General features: G+C 38.7%; 1 protein-coding gene across 9 annotated transcripts in view; it reads right to left on the reverse strand.

Annotated features, from left to right (window-relative positions):
- Window positions 1–2,264: 2,264 nt before the first annotated feature.
- LOC124116520 (lymphocyte cytosolic protein 2-like) overlaps window positions 2,265–22,288 on the reverse strand; it is a 107,293-nt gene continuing 87,269 nt past the window's right edge. For all 9 annotated transcript variants that reach the window (XM_048393485.1, XM_048393480.1, XM_048393477.1 and 6 more), the window contains 7 exons: window positions 21,759–21,806; window positions 19,421–19,483; window positions 18,021–18,058; window positions 15,711–15,791; window positions 7,741–7,896; window positions 6,957–7,105; window positions 2,265–5,750 (listed from right to left, as the gene is read on the reverse strand). In XM_048393485.1, the coding sequence (XP_048249442.1) occupies window positions 6,989–7,105; window positions 7,741–7,896; window positions 15,711–15,791; window positions 18,021–18,058; window positions 19,421–19,483; window positions 21,759–21,806 (503 nt within the window). In that variant the 3' untranslated portion in view covers window positions 2,265–5,750; window positions 6,957–6,988. The remainder of the gene's footprint in view (window positions 5,751–6,956; window positions 7,106–7,740; window positions 7,897–15,710; window positions 15,792–18,020; window positions 18,059–19,420; window positions 19,484–21,758; window positions 21,807–22,288) is intronic.

A 22,288-nucleotide genomic window follows, 5' to 3' on the forward strand; every position in this document is an offset into this window, starting at 1 on the left:
CGAATTATTTTTAATGTTATTTTTAGACATTGAGGAATTCCCCTAAAGTAGTTCTGTATGTCTCCGCGCGATTGACAACGTAATCACGTGACATACTGGCATTCATCGGGAAATGAACGACAGTCAACTTGGTAGTGTTCACCTGGGCGAGGTCACTCACTACTGTCAATATTAAAATATGTCACAAACGTCGCTCCATTTTAATGTTTGATCTGAGTTGGATACTGCTGCACAGCTCAAGCATCTTGTCTGGCATTATGGTGCAATTAATGTCACTCCAGGGTGGTTATGTTACAAAAACTAATATGTTCATATTCCCCACAAGGGTGTCACGATAAATCGAAATATCGATATATTGCTATTGGTAAGCATTTAAAGTCAATAAATCAATAGTTAAATCAGTTTCCGATCAATAGTATCGATTTCAGTTAGTAATATCGATAGTTTCGATTGAGTCAAATGCTGTTAAGATTTGTTTTGCTTTTGATCATGAGTGTTAGTAATGTACACATGATAATGTGGAAGTTTCTTTTTCTTAAATTATTAGGGTAAAGAAAAAACAAATCAATCATATCTCACTCTGTACTTGTTATTTGTTGTTGTGGTTATTACATTCAAAGGAAACTTCAGTTCCAAGGTTTAATTCAACTCTAAAATCCATCTACAATGATACACTGAAAACCATCCATATTTATCGCAATAGTTGCTTGCAATATTAAAAGTTATCGCAATAGTGATTTCCAGACCAATAGTCACCCCTATTCCCCACAATCATTTGAGTCCTTGTAACCATTAGTGCACCCCCGATCATGACCTAGTGCAATCGCTGTCAAGAACGTGGTGTAATGTAATGTTCACCTTGATGCCTGTAGACTTGTCTTGCCAGTTGGATTGGTGAAGGAGGACTCAAGGATCCTTCACAACAATTGTCTGTACAGCTGGAGATGGCAATGTTGCTTGGCTCCTGACGCGCCTAACAAGGATGCCACAGATGTCGTATATCTTCTCTCACAGATAGGCCTTTGCTGATGGGAATAGCACAGACTGTAAGACTTGCTGTTTGTTGTTTTACCCCGCACTCAGCAATATTCCAGCTATATGACGGCGGTCTGTATAAATAATCGAGTCTGGACCAGACAATCCAGTGATTAATATCATGAGCATAGATCCATGCATTTGGGATCGATGACATGCATCAACCAAGTCAGCGAGCCTGACCACCCAATCCCGTTAGTCGCCTTTTTACGACAAGCAGAGTCACCTTTTACGGCAAGCATGGGTTGCTGAAGACCTATTCTACCCCGGGATCTCTTGTGGTCTGGGACCCGTGTCAAAGCTGTATGGTTCGAATGAACAAGCAGGAAGACTATTTGCAAGTGTGCATGTTAAAAACATTCCTCATAATTTACCTTCTATACCTGAACAATTACGTATTTGGACTGCAATGTTGGGATATTACTTGCAATGTGTCACATGTTATTGTTCCCTGTGAACTCATAGTCAAGTCCAAGAATATGCTGATTAAATTGTATATGATTCTACTGTAACTTTGGAAAGTCATTGTGATTTGTCAGTCAGAAGTTTCATATCATAACATGTCCCAAATTTAACTAGCTGATTTTAACTGAAACTTAACAAGGTGATACATGTATCTTCAAGCGGATCTTGACTACATGGCACAGGTATGTTCAAGTGAATTGTTAGAGTAAATGTTGCATAATGCCACAGCTGTATTATGATGGTGTGTAGATATTCAAGTCTTGACCAGACACTCCAGTGATTGAAAGCATGAGAAAAGATCCAAGCGATCAGGGCACAGTGAACTGACCACCCCTGCCACTGACTTACCACAAGAATAAGTTACTGGAGACCCATTCTAACCCAGAAATTTTCCATGGGGTAAGTGAATGTTAATTGGGTGATACAGGTGCTAGCAGGTGTATGTACATATACAGTGGATGTTAGATTGGTTTGTTGTTTAACACTGCACTAAGCAATATTCCAGCTATATGACAGCGGTCTGTAAATAATCGAGTCTGGACCAGACAGTCTAGTGATTTATATCATGAGCATCGATCCATGCAATTGGGATACGATGACATCCATCAACCAAGTTAGCGAGCCTGACCACCCGATCCCGTTAGTCGCCTCTTACGACAATCATAGTTGCCATTTACCTTTATACCCCGGGATTGTCTTCCAAATTCATCTTCACTGTTCCTGTGGTTTCAGAGATGTTTGCAGAACAACTAGGACAACAGTTCTTCGGTCAAATGTTTATTAAAACATATACAAAAACATTTTGACATATTTAACAAACTATCCAAGCATTATGCATGCCATTGGTACATTGTAAGTGTCTATGCAGCAATATGACAACACGATGGGGAGGTATCATGTAAGTTGTGAAGCATTACCATTTCTTCTGAAGTCTTTGTATGCAATGAAGATCTTTCGTAACATTCTACTCAACATTTGATGGGGATATTCTGGGAGATAGTTCTGAAAGTGACTTGCTTTAATTGATTAATAACATTCACTGATGCCAAGTTACTGAAGCATGTTTGTTCAAGTCCATTAAACATAAGTACACAACTTAATAAGTGATGTCTTCTATTTTCATAACGTTATGAAGTAAGCCAATAATCTTAGCAAATGTTGAGTAGTACACAATGAACACATTCCAACAAAAGGTCTACCAACGATCAGAAACAAACAACAACTCTTGAGAACAAGACAACCCTTTCACAATGTGTCGCACTTAGGAATGCTCTATAACAACAGAATAACATAATAGTGTTCCTGTGCATGCTGTGTGCTTCATTTGAGCAAAAAGTCTTACAAAATGAAAAACAGTAAAATTATAATGGTGGTCCAAGTGTAATAACAAAAATCTGGTTTAAAGTATGAAATAAACATCAGTGAGCTAGTCCAAGTAGCTATAATAACTATTGACTTTTCTGAATATTTAGCAGACAAGAAAACATTTTCTAAAATCAAAAACAGATGTTGTGAAACATATTAAGATGTCTGTTGGTTATATTAGGTGTGACCTTTTTTCCTGTTTCAACTTGTTTTTTTCCCCCACAGTGGCAAGGATTTACACACTTGTTTGCTTCATGCTGATTGGTTAAATTGTTTTGTGTGCCGAGGCACATAGCAAATTATTGAACATGTTGTCATCCATTGTTCATGTCACTCCAACAATAGCATTACTGATATGTTGTCTTAACTTTATGCATTTTCTTGGAAAATGTCTACATTAATGTAAAGAATAACCTTGCAACTCTGAGTTACTCATGAATTTATGTTGAATGTGTCTCGCCAAGGCTCAGAATAAGTTCACTCAGGACACATATTTCGTAATTTTGGTCTGAAAACAATTCATTTTTTTAAATTCAGAAGACAGGGCACCCAAATTATCAAATTGCTATGTCTGTTCCTGAAGTGCCCTATATTGAGATAACAACTGACACTGAGAGCTGTCCACAAGGTGGACTTTGTAACAATGTCGTGTAGGACCCTCTTTGAGAGATCAACACTGTTGTGCATTTTGGGGGATCGCATTATGATTAACATGTGAAAACTATCTATACATACAGAAAAACTTTGTATCATGAAACTTTCTAATCAATGTCACCCCAAATATAAAGCACCCTTTTGGGAACAGTCAGAATTGTTGCAACATCGTGCACAGCCCCACAACATACTCAGTGCTCATTTCATACATATATATATTATGCTTTTTGAACAAAATGTAATGATAGGTAATAAATAGATAAAATTTGTACTTATGTTGACAATGGTCTTTCCCCAAATTTGAGTTACATATGAAATGTTCATATAAATTTTTTTGAATAAACAGACTGACATGGGCAATCATCGGATGTCCTATAGATGCTGGTGCTCAGGGGATATAGACATTTCTGAATATACACTTCCAAAGCTGAAATATCTGCATGTCTACATAATACCGACATAGCTGAAAATGAATGACTGTAAAAACATTGAACAATTGGTCAGCTTAGTTTTAGTTGAAGATAAAATAATGAATGCTCCCTGGGGCCTGAATGTTCACTGTCTCAATGCAGACATGTAATTCTTTCATGCTGGAATGTTATTTCTGATGGAGAACCAAGATCTTTCTTTTTCTGACATAATTAACCTATCGCCAGTTAACCACTACCCCAATAATCGGCCATCCACAACTGTATTTTCCCAAAAATGTTACATTGTCAGAGACACTGATGTTTTCCAGAAATGTATTTCGCCCATCAGTGTGTGTATCCAGTTCTAGATCCCCTTTTTTAAATAGTCTGGCAATTTGTCTTCAATCTTTTCTTTGACTTTTCACTTAGTTCAAAAATTTATAAAAAACAAAACACTTTCCAGAAAGTTGTCCTGATTGTCCATCTCATTCAGAAAAGTTTCAAGGTTTTCAAAGCGACGAAATGGCGGATTCTGTATCACCTCGGACGATCTGATCATATCAACTCAGAACAATTTGAGCATGGTTTGAGGCATTTGAAGCCATATAACTGACCAACATTATGTCAACTCGAAGCATGCCACCAACCCATGCATTTTACCTGTGCCATGAAAACAACACGGTAGAGATAAATTACGAAGCTAACATAAGTAACGTCAATTGTTGTATAAAAAAAAGTCTTTGGTTCAACCAGTTGTGAATATGCAAAAGTGAAAAACTCTATAAAAGCTATAACAGTTGTGCAATACACATATTTGATTTCAGTGTCATACAGTATTATGTACAAAATGTTCTTGGACATCAAGAACCTAAACATTTCTCTAAATCTTTTCATAATAATAAAATATATACCACCATACTAAAACAATCTTGAACTCAGATTCACTTTTCTCACAGCCTGACTGCTATAGCACTATATAAATTGTACATATCCTGTTTATAATATCATTATTTTAGGACCTATTCACTAAGATTGGGAATTACAGTTGTATTGGTTGCTCAGGATCTAGGATATGAAAATAGTGAAAAGCAAAAAGGAAATGTATCACTACCCTGACCTACAACAGGGCATGCACTAAAAGTAGAAAAGACAGGACAGGCTCATTAACCTCAAAGCTACGTACAAAGTATTTTAATCCATAACTGCAACCGGTATAAGAGTTATGTCACTTTTAACGGTATTCAAACAATGTCACATTGGGGACACACACACTGTACTCATGTGGGGAATATGCCCTGGTGTATTCATGAGCAAGTGCTTACCGGTACCACTAACAAGGCTACTGCTCTTATATTCTCATTTGGAACATAATTCCAAGTGTTGGGTTTTCCAATCAGTACTTCAATGGCTGTCCATACACTGTTACATATATTGTTATCTTGTACACCTCACATGGTCTTATGTGTGTTGCGGTTCAGGTTACATGACCAACACTATCATTACAGACATTTATCATAATTTATTACCTGACAATGACATTAGGTTTTCTTACCTGTTTTACTCCTATAATAAATGCCATATTTGGGAATCTATTCTCCCACATTAAATACGTTTGTGTACAAAAATAAAGTCAGAAAATGTGATTACGCAGCTTTAACAAATATATGTTGACAGTGATATTTTCTACCGATGACTGAGAACTCCGACCAGTACCACACATAGTGTGGACCAAGCAGTTGTTGAGTCTGTCACAGCCTTCAGCTACGCAGCTACTACCATCACAGGAAGTCTCAAGTAATTGCTACACCCAATTTGGAAGACCTGAAAATGTACATGGGTTACCACATCAAAATATAACTCACTGACAATCAAGAAAAATGAATGTACAAAAATGCTGAATTATCAGCACAGTACCTCTTTGAAATTCTTTTGATCTCTGGATCAGTCATCTCCAAATATATACTGACATTACTTAGAGCATGTCACTTTGGGTTATTCATTGATGATAGACCAATTTCACGAAAAATGTGTGTCGCCACAAAGTCCACACTGAAGGCTAACCTCACTGCGAGATTTGGTAGCTGCAAATTTGTTCCATGAAACAAACATATCGAAAAGAAATTACTCATGTCTTGATCAGTACTATGTTTGCTCATAATTATTGCATCTGTATTATGTGCTGGAGTTGTTAGGATGGATATAGTTGATACAGCCCCAGGACATGCATGTCATAACCCAAGTTGCCAAAGAGCGAGGTGCACTTGGTCAGGTGCACCACACAGGCCGACTCACACAGTTGTCTCATAGTTAAGCATAGAGGTCTTGAATACTAGTATCTTTTATAATACCGCTATCCAAACAATGTTGTTTAAAAATTGGATGCATGAGTTCTTGAAATGTTGGCCATGCTTTAAAGTAGGTTCATCCACCTGGACCAAGGTGTCAAATTGTTGAAATCCTTCATGATACGTGCCTCAGATTCTAACTGACCATTTCAAGGACCAAGTCCTCGAGAACTAACCTCTACATTGACCTGTACATCCGTCATAAACCATGTGCTAGTGATGATGGAACATTTACTTCAATCATTCTCCCAAAATTTATGTCAATAAGGCAAAAGTAAATTATTTTTTCGATTTCCCCCACCACCCCCACCTCGCTGCTGAACACCCCCCCTCAAATCATTTACAAATCATTTAATTGTCCCCAATGCCTACAAAGAAATCACTGCTCCCATCTCTTTACTTCATGAAATTTACCATAAAAGTAGTCCATACACACAAACAGACAACAGTTAATGAACACATGCCTTGAACAGTTTGCTATACATAATGTCAAGAAAAAGAAATGGGCCTCCTGCTTCTCATTTTTGAAAATTTTAGATGAAAATCTCTTAATTTACCATATCCAGCAGAATATATGCCTGCCTATCCAGAAAACTTGTATCACAGCTCTAGTTATTAGAGAAGGAGAGAAGCTATGGCTGGAGGCACTGTGTGGGTGAGTGTGGACTGCTACACTACTTACATTGGCATGGTTCTCCAAGCAGAGTGTTGTGGCTACTTGCTGAGCGGAATGACCAGCCTCGTGCTGCCTGCTGCATTCTTGGCGTTAGGGTTGAGTTTAATCAGCTGCTTCTTGAAGTAGTCCACAAGGCCAGACACTGTGTCAAAGTCCTGAAATACACAGAAACTCAGCAATATCTTGACAATGTCAAATATGCTCTCCCAAACTTGTCGAGGAGCTACCCGTGAAGATCCGGAATAGAATAGGTCTTCAGCAACCCATGCTTGCTGTAAAAGGTGACTAACGGGATCGGGTCAGGCCCGGTTGATGCATATCATCGTATCCCAATTGCGTTGATCGATGCTCATGAAGTCAATCACTAGATTGTCTGGTCCAGACTTGATTATTTACAGACCGCCATCATATAACTGGAATATTATTGAGTGCGGTGTTAAACAACAAACACACACAAAACTAGGGGAGCATCAAGTATAAATCTGTGATATCTCCACCTTCCATTGATGGGAGGGATGACGTCAGCATTGGGTCACACACAATATTTTCTACGTGGTATTTCCACATCAGACTTTTCTTCTGAGGCAAATGATAAGATTTAAGTCACACATGACAGAAACTGATCAAAAACATGCTTATAAACTTATACCCATATTATATATTTCACAGATTGTTTTTAATCTGATAGTTCTGCAAAGGGATGATTGGTTACATTCTACTTTGTGACATGGAAACTGATAGATATTTTCCTTGGTTTTCACAGAAACGGTGGTTGTTTCATGATACTTACAAGTTCATTTGGTTTGGCTGCTCCAAGGGCAAACTTGCCATCTGTGTTTCTCTTCCTGATGGGCAGGTTGTAGACGCGCCCCTGTTTGTAGATTGTTAACGTGTACTGCTGCTCCGTGCCACCACGCTTGCTCTTCCGGATCAGGTACATCCCGTCCTGGAACATCAACAAGGTACCCTGCACTCATTCAACTTCATCTTGTCAAAGATATTTGGCACAACACTGGCAAAAGTTGATCACAATTGACTGGAGCATGTAATCTATGGAAATCACCATTTTTTATGTCAAATATCTACATATTTTAGCAGATAAGCAAAAAATTGCCATTTATATCACCCACTGAATGATGCACATGTCTGGCTTTTAATGACGCCAGAGTTGTATCACCACTTCTGTGAATCAGAGGAATACTATAGTGCTGACAATTCCGTCAACTCGCTACACTGAACTGTGGAGATGTAGGGCATAGTTTTCCCATTTGAGGTACATTGTACATTCTATTTTTTTTATTTATTGTTCCTGGTAAAAGTACATCATGTTTTGATAAGAGTCAAAATACATGACCAGGGTTTTTTAAGAAAGTACATATCATTCACACACATCCATACACACATTCACACTCACTAGAAGCTTTAGTACTTATGAAGACAGAATGCAGGATATATATTTAGTAAAGTTTTGGAATAGTAAATGTTTATATTTTCAAAAGGTTTTCATAAGGAGCCCATTTCGTATAGAATTCAGTCTGTTTGGCTTTATTAAAGTGTCTATATTTTTCTATTTGGTAATAATATTTAACCTCATTTTGGAAATGTATAATGGTTGGTTGGTTATTTTTCATTTTGCATCTATAAATGTGAAATTTGGCCAATAAGAGTATCAGATCAAAAATATCATCGGTGTGGAATTGTTTTGAAAAGCCAAAAAGAATTAGGTCTGAAGTAAGATTTATCTTGCCAGTATGTGGACACTTGGATTCAATCCATTGTGAAAATCTTTTCCAGAAATTTTTGCTTACCCTACAGTCCCAAAACAGATGTTGGATAGATTCTGGCTCGGCATTACAGAAAGTACATAGACAGTTGTCAACAATATGCATCCTGAGTAGATAAGTATTAACAGGTAGAATTCTATGGAGCAATCTAAGCTGAAACCATCTAAGCTTTGTGTGCTCTGATAAATAAGCTAGGCCAGTTCATATCCATTAAAAGTTCCTCTTCCCACTTGTCAATAACTTTTAAGCTTTCATGGGTTTGACTTATTACATAGTAATGTTTCTTTGAGCCTTTTTTACATGAAAAGAGATTGGCAATAGATATATTTGTATTGTTTGTTGTTTCCAGATGCAGGTCTTTATTAATGCCTAATTGTATCATGTATGTATTTATTGATCTTGTAATACCATAAAATTCAAGAATATTTATATTGAAGTATTTATTACAGAATTGTTGCAATGTCATAAAATTTCCATCATTGTTTAGCAAGCAATGTATGCTGTGTATATTATTGAGATTTTGTTTTGTTATCTTATGATTTGCCATTTATAATAATATTTTTATTGTATAGCAGAGGTTCCCTTAGGAACTCTTCATAATTATTGGGTTTTATTTTATTGCTATATTTAGAAAAGGCAGAAAACAATCTTTCCAAAATTTTTTATATTTTTTTCTTAGCAAGCTTAAGTGGAAAATCACTTCCCATAAATAGTAAATCAGGAAATTCAGGAGTAGTATTAGTCATTAAAATTTTCCATTTCTTTTCCAAATCAACATTTAGTAACTTTTTTATCCAGATTATTTTCAAAGCGTCAACATATGCAAAAATATCTATCATACCAAGTCCTCCAAGGGAAATAGGTTTACAAGCAACTGTTCTCTTTATTTTGTCTGGTTTATTATCCCATAAAAACTTGAAAAGAATAGTATTTATCTTTCTAAGGAATTCATCTGGGGGACTAGGAAGGGTAAGGAAAAGGAAATTAAGTTTTGAAATGAGCATTGATTTGATAATTGCAATTTTGCCTAATGGGGTTATAATTCTTTTCATCCATCTCTTGATGGTTTGTTCAATTTCAAAGATTTTGCTTTCAAAGTTAAGTTTAATCATTTTATCTCGATTAGTAGAAAAAATTATGCCTAGAATTCTAAAGATTTCAGGCTTCCCTTCAAGGTTTAAGTCTTGTCTAAATTTGATATTACTATTCTTCTTGGAGCCTATCCAGATTATTTGGTAGCCTCGAAGGATCTCTTAGAACCGTCCAAAAGAAATTCTATATCATCTGCATATTGCGCAATTAAATAATCTTTACCGTTTATAGTTAAGCCCTGAATATCTTTATTTTTTTCACAAGAATTGCGAGAATTTCTGCACAAAGCAGAAAAATATAAGGAGATAATGGATCCCCCCTGCCTACAGCCACGGCCGACTGGTATCCAAGGTGACATATTTCCATTTATAATTAGGCTAGACCTGATATCTTTATAGAGTATAGATATCCATTTAGAAATACTTTCGCCAAATCCAAAAAATGTCAGGGTTTTAAAGATGAAAGACCAGGAGAGAGAGTCAAATGCTTTCTCAAAATCAACTAGGAGTAGCATACCTGGCATTTGTTTAGAATCTGTGTATAAGAGTAGATCATATATCAGGCGGATGTTGTCTCCGCTATATCTTCCAGACAGGAAACCAGTTTGGTCTTCACTGATTATCTGAGGCAATACTTTTTTAAATCTATCTGCAATCACAGAAGATAAAAGTTTATATATGGAGTTTAACAGGGTAATCGGGCGCCAATTTTTTATGAGTTGTCTCGGTTTATCTTTTTGGGGGATACAGGTGATGATGCCTTGCTTCTGGGTGATTGACAAGTTTCCAGTTTCATAGCTATAATTAATTGTTCTAAGTATGGAGTCGCCCAGATCAAGCCAAAACATTTTGAAAAATTCATATGAAAAACCATCTGACCCTGGACTTTTGTTATTCTTGGATCTTTTAAGAGCTGCTAGCAACTCATTTTAATAATACATCCTTCGATAAGATCAGATTCAGATGTTTTAAGTTTAGGAACATCATATTCTAGAAGTAAATCATCAAGGTCTATATCATTAATCGTGTGATCTCTAGAAGTATACAGGTTTTGATAGAAATTGGTTGCTTCATGTATAATATCCTTGGTGTCATTTAGTACAGTTCCATCTTTTGTTTCTATTTCTTTCATATTTTTGCTGATATAGTTTCTACTTTCAAGATTACAGAAATATTTACTTATAGTTTCACCTTCATCTATCCATCTTGCCTTTGATCTCACTAATATACCATCTAATCTTTTTTTTCGCAATTGTTGCAATTCAATCTTTTTAGTTTCTAGATCATTAGCAGTATTTTCATCATAATTGTTTTCTAGTACATCAATTTCTGCTGTTAAGTCATTTTCTTTTTTGGTCATTTGTTTTTTTATAAATGAAGAATAGGCTATTGATTTGCCCCTAATTTTCATGAGGAGAGTTTCCATAAAAAGGTGATCATCAATCTGGAATTGCAGGTTATCATTAGGGACTTGGTCAACGGCATCCTGATTATAGACTGGTATAGCACATTCTTTCTTTACATCAGATATTACCTGTTTTATTTGTTCAACATACTTGTGATCTTGTAGCAAGGAGTTGTTAAATTTCCAATAGGTTTTCCTTTTGGTGTTTCTTTCAATATTCATGGTAAAATTTATAAATGAATGGTCTGTTCTGTACCCTGGATTTATCTTGACATTGGTAACATTACTACACAGATTTTCAGAAACAAGGAAAAAATCTACCCTCGCCTGTTTTATAGGATTTGAACGTCTCCATGTATATTGCCTTGAGTCTTGGTTATTATCTCGCCAAATGTCAATTAGGTTAAGTTCTCCTATCAGTTCTAAAAGCTGTTCTCTGGCCTTAGGGTTGTTAATATTTTTGTAATTGTTTGTATCTTTATCAGGGTCAAGCACCAGATTAAAGTCTCCACCTAATATGTAACTGCTATTTCCATATTCCTTAAATTTTGTCAATATCATCTTATAGAAATCAGGTGTGTCGGTGTTTGGGCCATAAATAGTTCCAACCGACATTCGATTACCATTCACAGTTATGTCAATCAATAAAAAGTTGCCGGAGCCATCTTTAAATACATGGTGAATCTTATACTCTACATTACAGTCTAATAACAGAGCTACACCTCTAGCTTGGCTAGAATGACAGTTAAGAATCACATCATAGCCCTACATGGATCTTACATATTTTTCTTCCCCAAATGTGAAATGTGTATCTTGCAAAAAATATAACGTACATTTTTTGGAATACAGAAAGTTGAATATGTCCCTTCTCTTATTTATATCCCCAAGCCCTCTACAGTTTAAAGATCCAAAACATAAATTATTAGCCATTTTCTAAAATCAAGTGAAACAAGTATTTGTCACAGAGTGACGAAATATCCCCCGCCTGTACACCATACTACCAAATATGAAGACAATCCAGCGATTAGTTCTTGAGATATTGTGGCAACACCGTTTTCCAACTCCAAAAACAGATTTGCCTGCTGTGACCTTGAAAATGGGGTCAAGGTCACCAAATCTGACAGGTGTATGCAGTGTCTGTATATACACTATAGTTCCAAATATGAAGACAATCCAGCGATTAGTTCTTGAGATATCGCGGCAACACCGTTTTCTAACTCCAAAAGCAGATTTGCCTGCTGTGACCTTGACAATGGGGTCAAGGTCACCAAAACCGACTGGTATCTGCGGTGTCTGTATATACACCATAGTTCCAAATATGAAGACAATCCAGTGTTTAGTTCTTGAGATATCGCGGCAACACCGTTTTCCAACTCCAAAAGCAGATTTGCCTGCTGTGACCTTTAAAATGGGATCAAGGTCACCAAAACCGACTGGTGTCTGCGGAGTCTGTATATACACCATAGTTCCAAATATGAAGACAATCCAGTGTTTAGTTCTTGAGATATCGCGGCAACACCGTTTTCCAACTCTAAAAGCAGATTTGTCTGCTGTGACCTTGAAAATGGGATCAAGGTCACCAAAACCGACTGGTGTCTGCGGAGTCTGTATATACACCATAGTTCCAAATATGAAGACAATCCAGAGTTTAGTTCTTGAGATATCGCGGCAACACCGTTTTCCAACTCCAAAAGCAGATTTGCCTGCTGTGACCTTGAAAATGGGATCAAGGTCTCCAAAACCGACTGGTGTCTGCGGAGTCTGTATATACACCATAGTTCCAAATATGAAGACAATCCAGTGTTTAGTTCTTGAGATATCGCGGCAACAAACAGGTGGGACGTACGGACGGACGTACGGACGGTCGTGAATACTATATCCCCCGCTTCGCGCTTTCGCGCGGCGGGGGATAAAAAATCTAAAGCTTTTAGCAGCATACATTCATACCTTTCGTACATCAAGCACACCTGGAAAATAAAATGAGACAAATTACACACAACCAGTAGGCGATGTTGTCCCTGCAAAACTGCCCTTGTTTTTTTAAACACTAGATGGATACAAGCCAAGTCCAAGGCAAAAAAGAAAAAAGAAAAAGAAATAGAGAGTCACTGTGAGGACACCGGAAGTAAACAAATCCGAGGGTTAGCTCCTTACAAAGCTGAACACTCTGAACATCGCGTGTATAAACACTAGGAGCGAATCCTTCCAATCAGCTGATAGCGAGAAAAAACAAAGCATAATTCACATTCGCAATTTTTCCCCACTGTCATTTAACAAAAATAAAGATGCATTTTGATCATATAAGGTATTTATACCCCCATAGAGTCAGATCTTGACTTCAGTTTCCAGCATCCCTGCACTGGGCGACTGTAGCCACCGAAAAGCTAGCACGGTTTCAGAGTCTGACAATAGATTAAAGGGGAAAGCGTTCTTCTAGCTCGATATTATGCCACCGAGAGTCCTTGTCATATCGATACTGTAGCATCACATCACCGCCTTTCTCGAATATCCGGGTTTGGACTTTGTGAGTTTCTCGTAGATTTTTTCCTTTTGCGACAAGTTTGCTCCTCAGTTTTTTCAGTTTTACGGGTAGATCCGATGTAATTGATTTCTTCTGATCTCTGAGCACAATGGAGTGTTTGAAGCTTGCGTAGAATACATTCTGCCTATCTGTCATTCTGACAAACTTGACAATCACAGGTCCCGGCCCGGAGGACGGCCCGGAGGACGGCCATGTTGGGTCTGTACCATGTCTAGGCAGTCTATGCACGTTCACTAACAGCATCTCGCGTGCGTTGTCAATTCCAATGTCTTCAAACAATTTTCTGGTAGATATCTCCGGGTCCTCTGTAGTCGGGGTACCATAGATGAGAAGATTGAGCTTCCTGCTGTATAGTTCCTGTGTAAGCATTCGTTTCTCGAATTCCTCACGAAAACTTGCTACGTCTTCGGCAGTTGTTTTAATGGCCTTTTTATTGGTCTCAATTTGTGCTGCGTTAAATTCCACAGTATTTCAGCTGTCGTGGTTCGAAGTTGCGTGAACTCCGTTTTCAGCGAGTCAATTTGGCTACCAATTTCATCCGTTTGCCTGCGAAGTGTATCACTTATAAACTGCTTCAACTCGGCCGCCATGTTGTCGGGTGGACTCGGGTCGACTGTATCATCACGACTGACGACATTGTCGGCTGTTTGCCTCATCTTACTGAGATACCCGTCGACTTTAGGCTGATTATCAACAGTAGCTTCGTCTTGCTGTTTGTTTCGAGTACCCCCTCGCCTAGTACTTGACATGTTTTAGGTGGTTAGGCAGTTTGCTGTGAGCGAGACAAAATTAGCGGCCTCTCGCCATGGACACCTTACCGGAAGTGACATTGTACATTCTAACCTATTTGACATTAACCAACATTCATGTGAATGTTGGTTAATTTGACAGTCAGCAATAAGACAGCTACAGAACAGCAGCCTGTAAATAATCCAGACTGGATCAGACACACCAGTGGTCGATGTTCTGAGCAATGTCATACAGTGAACCAAGCCTGACCACTCTTCCAAATTGATGCCGCTTTCAACAAACAAACAATAGAGTGCTGTGATCTTGTTGGATCCCGGTCCCCATGACGCAAATACATAGTGATACAACTATCAACAACCTTTTGTACATAATGAAGAGATTAATATATATATTCAGGCACAGTCCAAAGTCGGATATAATTCAGTTTGCATTACCGGTATTTGGCCAATTTCCTAGTAGCAGTTAAATAGAGAGTTTAATTTGTGAAAATTAGGCTAATAAAGAAATGTTGTTGCTTCCTTTCTGTGACAAACAAATAGTGAAACTCCACTGATATCACTGATGGGAACATCTAGAGTTGGCGCTCATCACAAGATACTGGGGACTACCAAAGCTGTAGATATGCTGCTCATTTGCGTAATATACTTGTTAAATATACTGAACTATGCAGACAAATCAAATCCCAAGCATATCAAATATGCCACAAAAATTATAAAAACTCTATTGAAATAAAACTAATGCATATATTACAACTGACAGATACAATGACTGCGTATCAGCTGATCATGAAATTCATTTACGGACAGTTACATTCGGTAAAACATGTGTATACTACTATTCTTTTGGTTTTAAATGATTTACAGGGAATGTTATAAAACAGGTTTTCAAGTTAAATACACAAATGTAAAGAAACATGGGTAAATTTTTTTTGAATACCCACAAATAATTGTGGCTACCCAATAGAAATCCAATACCCCAAAAACAAAAAGCTTATCTGGAGCTCTGGACTACTTTTTCATCATAAAAAACCCCATGCCTTTAGCAGAAGGGAAGAGATTGTTTTTGGGGTATTTTTTGCCCATTTCATGAGAAGTGATGTATCTGAAAACTGACATAAGTATTGCCTAACAATTTTACTTATAAGACCCCCCCCCGAACTTAACACACAGGTTGGTAGATGCAACTCACCTCCCTCTTTTCCATGAGTCGGGCCTCCGCTGCCGGCCTCTCGATGTTCTTGTGGTACCACTCATACTGCTCCAGGTCATCCTACAAGATGACAAGCAGCAGCATCAGCTCAACAGTCTAGCTCAACAGACTACCTCAACACACAATACAAGACGACAAGCCACGACATCAGCTCAACAGACAATACAAGACGACAAGCTGTGACATCAGCTCAACAGACTAGCCTAACACACAATACAAGACAAGCTGTGACATCAGCTCAACACACAATACAAGACGACAAGCCACAGCATCAGCCCAACAGACAATACAAGACGACAAGCCACGACATCAGCTCAACAGACAATTCAAGACGACAAGCCACGACATCAGCTCAACAGACAATACAAGACGACAAGCCGTGACATCAGCCCAACAGACAATACAAGACGACAAGCCACGACATCAGCTCAACAGACAATACAAGATGACAAGCCACGACATCAGCCCAACAGTCAATACAAGACGACAAGCCGTGACATCAGCCCAACAGTCAATACAAGACGACAAGCCACGACACCAGCTCAACAGACAATTCAAGACGACAAGCCACAACATCAGCTCAACAGACTAGCCTAACCGACAATACAAGACGACAAGCCGTGACATCAGCCCAACAGACAATACAAGACGACAAGCCACGACATCAGCTCAACAGACAATTCAAAACGACAAGCCACGACATCAGCTCAACAGACAATTCAAGACGACAAGCCGTGTTATCAGCCCAACAGACCATACAAGACGACAAGCCACGACATCAGCTCAACAGACAATTCAAGACGACAAGCCACGACATCAGCTCAACAGACAATACAAGATGACAAGCCACGACATCAGCTCAACAGACAATACAAGACGACAAGCTACGACATCAGCCCAACACACAATACAAGATGACAAGCCACGACATCAGCTCAACAGACAATACAAGACTACAAGCCACGACATCAGCTCAACAGACAATTCAAGACGACAAGCCACGACATCAGCTCAACAGACAATTCAATACGACAAGCCACGCCATCAGCTCAACAGACTAGCCTAACACACAATACAAGACAAGCCGTGACATCAGCCCAACAGACAATACAAGACGACAAGCTACGACATCAGCCCAACACACAATACAAGATGACAAGCCACGACATCAGCTCAACAGACAATACAAGACTACAAGCCACGACATCAGCTCAACAGACAATTCAAGACGACAAGCCACGACATCAGCTCAACAAACTAGCCTAACAGACAATACAAGACGACAAGCAGTGACATCAGACCAACAGACAATACATGACGACAAGCCACGACATCAGCTCAACAGACAATTCAAGACGACAAGCCACGACATCAGCTCAACAGACAATTCAAGGCGACAAGCAGTGACATCAGCCCAACAGACAATACAAGACGACAAGCCACAACATCAGCTCAACAGACAATACAAGACGACAAGCTACGACATCAGCCCAACACACAATACAAGATGACAAGCCACGACATCAGCTCAACAGACAATACAAGACTACAAGCCACAACATTAGCTCAACAGACAATTCAAGACGACAAGCCACGACATCAGCTCAACAGACAATACAAGACGACAAGCCACGACATCAGCCCAACAGACAATACAAGACGACAAGCCGTGACATCAGCTCAACAGACAATTCAAGACGACAAGCCACGACATCAGCTCAACAGACAATACAAGACGACAAGCCACGACATCAGCCCAACAGACAATACAAGACGACAAGCCACGACATCAGCTCAACAGACAATACAAGACGACAAGCCACGACATCAGCCCAACAGACAATACAAGACGACAAGCCGTGACATCAGCTCAACAGACAATACAAGACGACAAGCCGTGACATCAGCTCAACAGACAAGCCCTGTGCATCTTAGAATGACTATTTCAGCAGTGTTGATATTTCAACTGTTTTTTCATCTATTTCTTGTGTAGTGTTTGAGCCAGATTGTTAGTATAATCATGAGCTGAGCTGAAGTGACTAATGCCGGTACTAGTTTGGACTTTACACTTTACAGTGCTAGCACACTTAGATATCATGACTACCCATGAGCTGACCAGTCCTTGTTTTATCACGTTAACGCTGCATGCCAGGCAGGGTAACAACAAGTACCATCTTTTGGTATGACGTGGCCAGGGATCAAACCCTGGACCTTCCGCTCTCCCGGCGGATCCTCAATCACTAAACCACGGAGGCTCTCTACTTGAAAAAACACACTGAGGCAACTCACCTGCTTTGGTGATGAAGGAACGCCATTTTTTGACCTCGCTGAAATGGACAATCATCAGCCAATCACAATACAGCACTGTCACTTCTTGATGCATGTAACAAGCATATTAATACCACATAATTTTACAGTTTCATATATTTTTATGTATTAAAAACCTTACATATTATAAAAAACTATTATATAGTAACTAAGTGACTGAATGTGTTGGACAACGGGTCATTTCCTGAACCACAGACCTCAGCTGACTTGCTTATGCTATTGAAGGTTGTTGGTCTCTAAACACACCCTTTCAGACAATCTCTGATGGGACCACTTTAATGTGAACAAATTTCAGGTGATTACTCATGATTCATTAATTCAGAATGTGTTAATTTGGAAACATTCAGGGGGAACAGATGCATCCAGAGTGACAGTTTCACCGTATGCCCGCATGCAACCAGCTCCCCTCCTGCGAGGCCACATGACATCATGCGTAACTGGATACATTCAGTATCAAGCATTATTAGAGTAAAACATCATTGTAAAATATTGTGTTTTAACTTATAATGATTGCCAAATCAGGCCATCTTGTCTGGTTTCGAGGCATCTTCCCAAGGCAAGGGAGTTAACTGACTACAAAAGTCCAGTTTCCACCTTTGCCGAGATACGCTGGATTTTTGTGGCTTGATCATAGGGCCACCAGTGGCTATAACGAGTAATGACCCTTCTATGTCCCGTCTATGTCCCTCCTATTGACCAATCAGATTCCACCTCTCATATCACTTGCATTTGCAGCAAACAAAATGAGGGCGCCCTGTCTAGACAATCTGATTGATAGTCAGGATCTATATTGTGATAAAACAGGCCTTACCTCATGAGTATCAACTCACTAGAGCACCTCGACTAAAAACATCAAAAGATTTGGAAAATATGTGTCTGCACCCAGTTGATGGCACACATGCTTTGCAAAATCTGCACATTGAAATCCATGTTTACGAACTGGATGTCTAGTTCATTTTGATTGAACAATGCATAGTCTCGTTAGTCCAGCCAAAACGTAACTCCAAAATTCCTGCCTTGTATGGCAAGGATGGAAACTGGACTCCCTTGCCTCAAGAAGATGGTTTCAAGGTTGATTCAAATTTATGGCCTTTTGAAGGCTTCAAGCACACACTTCAATGTATGGAGCGTCACCCTAGTTTGATTGTTTGCTTAATTAGCTTTACTTTTGTGATGGACTAACCCACAGACCACCGAGATCTGAAGCTATCATCCAGGAACAAACACATTGACAGTATGACGTACTGCAGATGCTGACCCTTTGTACAAGTTCTTCTGGACTATGTCCAACTGAGATAGGAACGACTTTATGTTCAAGTTTGCTGTAAGATTATTTTCATCATGACAGTAATAAGAGGTACCTTTTCTCTCAGGCTTCTCTGTTGAGCTAGGAACAGTAGGCAATGGACGACTTGATCTTTCAGCTGAGAAAAGTACATGTTTGTGAACATATAATTCGTCCTGTATTAATGAGTGAGGGAGTGAGTCGGTGAGTGAGTGAGTGAGCAAGCATTGCAGCAATGTGTCAATCATTCAGCAATATTCCAGCCATATCATGGTGGGGGACACCAAAATTGGCTACACACATTGTGCATATGAGGGGAATCAAACCCAGGTCTTCAGCATGATTTGCAAACTCTTTAACCACCAGGCTACCCCACCACCCCCTTTTATAATGGTGAGGCAAGGTGTACAAGAGGTCATGTGTCAATTATCATAAAACAACTGAGAAATCACCAAGGGAGCAAATCATAAAACTGAATATGATTTAAAGCCTCGTTCAGCAGTATTCCAGCAATAACAGAATTGACTAAATGGAGAAGTAGCTTGATGAAACCAATCGCTGAGACGACTACTGTATTTGTTATGAATCAATTAGGGGATAAACCTAGTGTGATTTTAATTAAGAGGTTTCAAACAGATTTGATACCTGTAAATTTCACTCGAAAACAGAACAGAAAAGGATAAGGTTTTGTATTTTAAAAAATTTGCAGGTATGAAATTGAAGTTCAAAACCTCTAAATTGAAAACATAATAGGTTTCTCTTTACAATGGCCAATGACAAAACAAATGCAAACTCAATGCTAATAGCGGCAAGGATAACTGATGTGTAATTGGTTAGCTTAATGATTCCATTAAGTTGACAGGGTGAATTCAGGAATCAGTGATGATTGGTTTTAATCGTTTATGTACGCAAAGCAACTAAGGATTGACTGTATTTTTTCAGTTCATTGAGGTATGAATCGAAAAAAACGATGTGAAAAATGTATGGATCCTTGTAGCCGTCCCAGCCCTACAATAAGGCCAAGATTGATAAGGTAATTGTTTTGCCATATTTGTATCTGGGTATTTATTATTATTAAACTAGAATATGTTCAGAAGGGTTTGTAGCTCATCTATGCATAAATCACATGAACTACAGTAGCCAAGGGTCATGACAATGCCTCAAAGAAATTTGTAATTATTGTCATTTAAGTACAGTAGAGTCCTCTGGACATTGTGAGAGCGGTGTTCTGTGGTGTGAAAAATGAGTTTGACATTTGTGACAAATTATTCTTTGAAAAACCCCATTATTATTGATCACTGCTTCAAAACATACAATGTTTGTGCTGTGAAAGAGTGAGTGAGTGAGTGAGTGAGTGAGTGAGTGAGTGAGTCGGGTTTAACATCGCTTTTAACAGTATTCCAGTTATATCACGGCGTGTCAGCTTAATGTGGGAGGAAAGCCCGAAATCTGCAGGTCTCAGACGTTTACCACTTCGGTGAAACCCACGAGCACGGGTATGGTGCTGACAAACCTAGAAACATAATTGGGGAAACCGGGATTTGAACCCACAATGATTGGCACAATCATAGGTTTCTGGCGTGCCCAAGGGACGCAACTCTGCACAGCGAATCGCGGCGCCTGAGACGACTGGGCCACCCGTGCCCCCGTGCTGAGAAAGAAGGAGATAAACAATGATTGTTTTTTCAGGATATCCAGCATGGCCAGCACACAAATATATTTTTTGTTACATCTGAGGACAAATAACTTTTCCATATTTATCTTGAAAAAATTAGAGTGGACACAATTTATAGATAACAACTTCTTTAAATGCTGTAGAGGCAACGCTACGGTATAGATCCTTGTCAAGCAAGACCGATTACTGTAAAGGCGACGTAAAGGCGTTAAGTAATGCTTATCAAACAATTTAAAAAAAACCCTTCAAAATGTTTTTTTTAGATTGTCTGTCCCTATACTAATCCAGTTTCAGTACATGTGGCTTAGTGAATTCTACTAAAGGGATGAAACATGATCCTCAGTAGCTGAGCTCATGCACAGGTCTAACACCTCACTCTAACCTGGCACTACATTTGTTGAGAACAATAGTCTTTATAATGAGGCATATAAACAAGGCATTTTTCATTATGAAACGTTCCAATAATACAAAAGTACACATTAAAAACCATCTTGGTATTTCTAAGAGAATAATGTATGCATTAAAGTTTTCTTCATAACACAAATACACACTAACTTTTTATTCAAAAAATGATGGTTGGATGACAGACAATGTACAACGTCTTGCATGGCTTGTTTGAGGTAAACATGCTTCCATAATTTGAACATGATATCCTAATTTATAACAAACAAGCCCATGCAAAGTAAGAAAAACAAATTATCTATGCTTACATTTGTGATAATTAAACCTTTGTACTTACAAGGTTGTGGGCGGGAGGATTTAGGCGGGTCAGGGACTCGGCTTCCTCCTGAAACAAAGAGAGATCCTGAAGTGTTACACATCATGGACGTAACAAAGAGAGATCCTGAAGTCTTACACATCATGGATGTAACAAAGAGAGATCCTGAAGTCTTACACATCATGGATGTAACAAAGAGAGATCCCGAAGTCTTACACATCATGGACGTAACAAAGAGAGATCCTGAAGTCTTACACATCATGGACGTAACAAAGAGAGATCCTGAAGTCTTACACATCATGGACGTAACAAAGAGAGATCCTGAAGTCTTACACATCATGGACGTAACAAAGAGAGATCCTGAAGTCTTACACATCATGGACGTAACAAAGAGAGATCCTGAAGTCTTACACATCATGGACGTAACAAAGAGAGATCCTGAAGTGTTACATATCATGGACGTAACAATGAGAGATCCTGAAGTCTTACACATCATGGACATAACAAAGAGAGATCCTGAAGTCTTACACATCATGGACGTAACAAAGAGA

Source organism: Haliotis rufescens, unplaced genomic scaffold, assembly GCF_023055435.1.
Source record: "Haliotis rufescens isolate VD_foot unplaced genomic scaffold, xgHalRufe1.0.p SCAF_12, whole genome shotgun sequence".
NCBI classification, from domain to species: Eukaryota; Metazoa; Mollusca; class Gastropoda; order Lepetellida; family Haliotidae; genus Haliotis; species Haliotis rufescens.